We start from the raw sequence: 4,836 nt of genomic DNA, 5'->3' as shown, positions 1-4,836 counted from the left end.
CCCCTGCCCCCCTCAGGCCCCGCAAACCTCCCTTCAGACCCAGCTCCTGAGCTCCATGGGCTCTGGTCTCCACCCCCACCCCCCAAGGTGCATTTCCTGGGTGGCGGCATGTGTCCGGCCTCCCCAGGGCCACCCCCAGCCCCGAGGTGGGAGCCCAGTGCCTCCATCTCTCAGGGAGGAGTGGAGGCATGAAGGTTGGTTGGGGGACCCCCGCCGTTCTCCCTCAGCTCCTCACCCCGCTCCAGGGAGGGCCCGAGCCTGTCCTGCCTCCAGGCAGCCCTCAGCTCCAGGCTGCGGCCCCGCCTCCCCCCCCGCCCCCCAGGGATTCCCAACAGGCCCCCTCCAGCCGCCCTCCAGGCCCACTCCGGGCGCTACCTGCTCCCCTGGCTGCCGCCAGCCAGGGCCTGCCTGCCTTCGCTCAGCAGGGACCCCAGTCCGACCCCCACGCGAGGCTCTCGGCTCTCTCAGACCTCTGAGGCGGACGTGGCCTACGTGTCATCCGGACCCCGTGCCAGGGGTCCCCAGCGCTCCCAGCAGGTGGGTCCAGCGGAGATGGGCTCTGGGCTGGGGGTCTGGGGAGCAGGCTGGCTGGGCGCTCCTTCAGGCTGGGAGGTCAGGCCACCCACTCGACCTCCCGGGGTTCCTCCCGGGACTCTGGCCGGCCTGGGCCCAACCCACACCTCGCCAGGCAGTCTGCGCGCGTCCCCCCCCAAAAAGACTCAGCTCCCCGCTTCCTGACAGAAAGAGTGGAGACAGAGTGGAGGCCGGCCTCTGTCCCCCACCCGCTGCTCGCTCCTCAGCTGCACAGGAGGAGTCGCCCTGCTCACAGAGGCCCCGGGGGCACCACCCCCCTCACCCTTTTGCCCCTTGGGGCTGGCGCAGGCCTCAGGGCACCCCTGCTACCTCTCTGCAGGCGGCCTCTACACTCCCCGAAGGCGGCGTGGCTCCGGGGCCCTCGTGTCCTCGTGTCCTCACTGCTCACACACAGGGCCTTGCAGGGAGCAGAGCTCAGCCCTGTGTGGCCCTGAGGGTGCTGCCAGCAGGGCTCCCCTGGCCTCCCGCGGGCCCTTTCTCGTCCTTTCCACCAGCCCCTGCCCATGACGGAGTACACGGGTCCGGGTTCCTTGGGCCCTTGCAGAATGAACGGGCCAGGAGGCACAGGAAGCCAGAACAAAAGACTTTTCCTTTTTATTGGCTGCACGACCCGACCCGGTCCTTTGACCCCTCCGTCCTTGCTGCTTCCCAACCCATTTCTGTCCCAATGCCCTGCCTGGGATGAGGATCCGGGTGGAACCCACACAGGGACGAAGGTGGACTTGGCCAGCTGGTTTTCAGGACAGGATGAAACTCTTAACTGTTGAACTGGGGGATGTACAGAAGTTCGTCTGGGGGGGGGGCGGCTGCGGCGGTCCGGGCGGGCGGAATGTCAGTGGCACACGTAGCCTCCCAAGCTGATGAATCCCCCGAATCCGAGCAACGATGTGCCAGAGCCTCCTCATGTTAACCAAGCTCTCGATGTCCGGGTGGCGACAGACAACAGGCCCCCAGAGTGGCTCTTCACCCTGCTTTCTGCCCCCAAGCCGCCCTGGCCCTGCACCCCTAGAAAGCCCAGTGGTCTGTCTTCTCCAACACAAACACACAAACAAACACACAAACACACACAGGTAGACCCAGAGGCGCCCACGGGGAAGAAGCAGCAGAAGGGATGCCTCCCTTCGTGCCCATCCCGCGGGAGAAGCTGCCGACCCCACCAAAGGCTGGAGAGGGCCGGGCCGCCTCTGGGGCTCAGACCCACTCTTCCTCATCAAACGGGGCCAGGGAGGAAACCGGCCACCTGCTATTAACCCATAGCACATACTCCATGACCCGTAGCTTGCTGGTCTCCTCGTGGGCCCTGGGCCCCCACAGGAACTCGTAGCGGGCAGGGTTGCTGCCCGCCACCTGCCGGTACTCCACGTAGCCTTCCTGCACCCAGACGTGGGTGAGGAGCTCCCTGGGCTCCCCATAGATGACGTGCTGCCTGCCGGCAAACACCCCTATGACCCCCAGGGCTTCCCACACCTCCTGCTCGGGGGCACGGTCGCCCTCCAGGAGGATCACCCCCAGCAGCAGCACCAGGAGTCCGGTCGTGGGCAGGCCCTGCTCACCGCTCAGCATCCCATCGTAGCTGAGGCCCAGGACGGTGACCAGGACGTAGGAGTGTGCGACGGGGTCCACTTCCTTCACTTCCACGCCAAAGACCAGCTGCATGCACTCACAGGCTTGACCCCAGATCTCGGGCCAGGCATCCTGCATATCTGGGCTGAGGACCTCCAGCACCTCTGCCTGGCTGGTGGGCTGCTTGTCGAGATACTTGCGGAGCAGGAAGCCCACCAGGTCAGCCCCACTCATGAGCATTGCGTCTCCTCCTTGGGCATAGGGCTGCGCATATTCGGGCACCTCCCAGGGGTTCCAGATCTCCTCCTCTGGGCCACTGGGGCCAGCAAACTCCACCTGGCTCCAGCCACTAGCTGCCCTGCCACTGGGGGAGGGCCCGGCACTCTGAGGGCTCTGGGGAGGACTCCAGGCAGTCTCAGACCCCTCCTCTGGGGGCACAAAGAACAGGCCAGAGCTGGACAAGGAAGGGGAGGAGCAAGGGGAGGAGGAGGGGGAGGAGGAGGAAGAGGAACACAGGTAGGGGTAGGGGGAAGATGAATCTTCGTCTTCATCCTCAGCCTCTGGCAGCTGGGCACTGACCAGGCCCTGGGCTTCTCCCGGGTCTTCTTCCAGCTTCCAGAGCTGACTCGTGTGCCTCAGGGGCATGGTGTGGGCGTGGAGCTAAAGCTGAAGACAGCGGTGGGATGGCTGGTCGGGGTGCAGTTGGGCCAAGAGAGGCCCCGTGCCAGGGCAGAGAGCGGGCCGCATCAGGATCGGCTACACAGGAGGCCCCTGCGTGTTGGGCCGGGCGAGTTGAGCCCCTGGCACCAGGCTCAGAGACCACGTGGACCTCAGCAGGTCCCGCGACACAGACCTGCTATGCCTCCTTCACTCTGTGACCTGAGGGCCTCCTGCCGGCCACCAAGGCCCCTGCTGCGCTGCCAGTTCTTGGAGCCCCTGCAGGAGGGAAGCAGGGGGCACCTCAGGGTGCAGACTGCCAGCCCAGCCCTGGGCCCCCAGTGCACACAGGAAGGTTGGCTCGCACTCTGGGAGGTCCCCAGCAGTCCCAGTCCCCTCCTTGGCCTGCCAGTGCCCTTGGCAGGGCCTGGGACCCCGGCCTCTGTCTGCGGTCCTGAGGCCAAAGTGTCCCCACAAAACCAGGCTGCCCCGACCCTCCCCATGAGGAAGCCAGGGGACCGGCTCTGGGCAGGCCTGCCAAAGGTCTCCTCTGCTGACCTGAGTGCAGACCCTCAGGCCCAGGCCCTCCCCTGCCTGAGCCCAGGGATCTGGAGAGGAGGAGGGTCTCCTTGGGATAGGCCACACCCCGGGTTCTCTTCCCAGGGCTGCCAGGGAGGGGCACCCAGATTTCGGGGCCATCCCCTCCTGGGCCTGAGGGCTGGCTTGGGGGCCACTCACCCCTTCAATGTGCGGTGGGCGGGGGTCCACCGTCTGCCCCCTCAAGGAGGCCGTGCTCCTGACGCCAAGGGCCCCCAGTCTCTCGGGAGACCCAGATGGGGAAGTCTGGCCGCCCGGCCGCAGGCAGGTCCCCAGCCTGCCCAGGGGGCCTCCCAGGCCTCCCATCCCTGGCGACCTCCTGCCAGGTCCCCTCTGTCCTGGGCTCCAGGGCCCCCGCCCCCACAGGCACGCCCTGTGCCCCTGCCCAGCCCGGGCTCCTGAGCTCCGGGGGCTCCGGTCCCCACCCCCAGCCCCCGAGGCGCATTTCCCGGGTGGCCGAGGGTGTCCTGCCTCCCCAGGGCCGCCCCCCAGCCCCGAGGGGGGGCCCGGTGCCTCCATCTCTCGGGGAGGGCGGGCCGCGGGTGGACGCCTGAAGGTGGGGTGGGGGACCCCCGCAGTTCTCCCTCAGGTCCTCACGCCGCTCCGCGGAGGGCCCGGGCCCGTCCTGCCTCCGGGGGCCCGAGGCCACTGCCCCAGGCCCCAGCATCCAGGCCTCAGCTCCACGCCGAGGACGCCGAGGCCCCGCCTTCCCCCGGTGGTCTCTTGGGGTTCCCGACAGGCCCCCTCCGCGCCCCGCCGCCCTCCGGGGCCCCTCCCCTGCCGCCCTCCAGGGCCGCCCCCCGCCCTCCCTCCGGGGCCCCTCCCGGGGCTACCTGCTGCCTGGCTGCCGCCGGCCCGGGCCTGGCCTCCTTCCAGGGGACCCCAGTGCGACCCCCCGCACCGAGGCCTTCCGCGCTCTCTCAATTCTGACGCAGAGGTCGGCCCACGTCACATCACGCCCTGACCCCGTTGCCAGGGGTCCCCACGGCTGACAGCACGTTGGGTTGAGATGAGCTGCAGGCTAGGGTGGGAGGAGGGAAGCGCGCCGGCTGGCAAGGCGGGGGCCCCCTGTCCTCCCTGGGCTCCTGCCCTGCACTCGGGCGGGCTGGGGCCTCGGCTCTCTGCAGACCTCAGCCTGTGCCCCTGACCCCGAGCCTCTCAGGCCCCGACGTCCCCGAGCGCCTGAGGGATGGTGGCTGCGGCTCGGGCCCCACCCCACCGGCTCTGCAGGTCCCGGGGTGGCCCAGGGCTGCTGGCAGGGGCACAGCAGGGTTCGGTGGCCCCCAGCGTCCTGGGACAGCTCGGCTCTCAGTCCTCCCCCAGGAGGCCCTCATCAGGACACAGGCCTGCCTGCAGCCTGTGCAGCTGCCTCTGCCTGCAGCCTCTGCTGTGCAGCCGCAGCGCCCATAGCCCCGGGGCAGGGGC

The 4,836-nt window shown here is 68.9% G+C and overlaps 1 protein-coding gene across 1 annotated transcript; it reads right to left on the bottom strand.

Annotated features, from left to right (window-relative positions):
* Positions 1-1,164: 1,164 nt before the first annotated feature.
* On the bottom strand, positions 1,165-4,509 carry LOC140596309 (melanoma-associated antigen 8-like). The gene is made up of 2 exons (XM_072744948.1): positions 4,245-4,509; positions 1,165-3,093 (listed from the first exon to the last, which is right to left on the bottom strand). Exon 2 carries the CDS (start codon positions 2,800-2,802, stop codon positions 1,786-1,788), a length of 1,017 nt encoding a protein of 338 aa, XP_072601049.1. The 5' UTR covers positions 2,803-3,093; positions 4,245-4,509; the 3' UTR covers positions 1,165-1,785.
* Positions 4,510-4,836: the final 327 nt, after the last annotated feature.

This window comes from Vulpes vulpes, chromosome X, assembly GCF_048418805.1.
Source record: "Vulpes vulpes isolate BD-2025 chromosome X, VulVul3, whole genome shotgun sequence".
Taxonomy (NCBI): Eukaryota; Metazoa; Chordata; class Mammalia; order Carnivora; family Canidae; genus Vulpes; species Vulpes vulpes.
The sequence above is the reverse complement of the archived record's forward strand: the minus strand, read 5'-3'. Positions and strand labels throughout refer to the sequence as shown.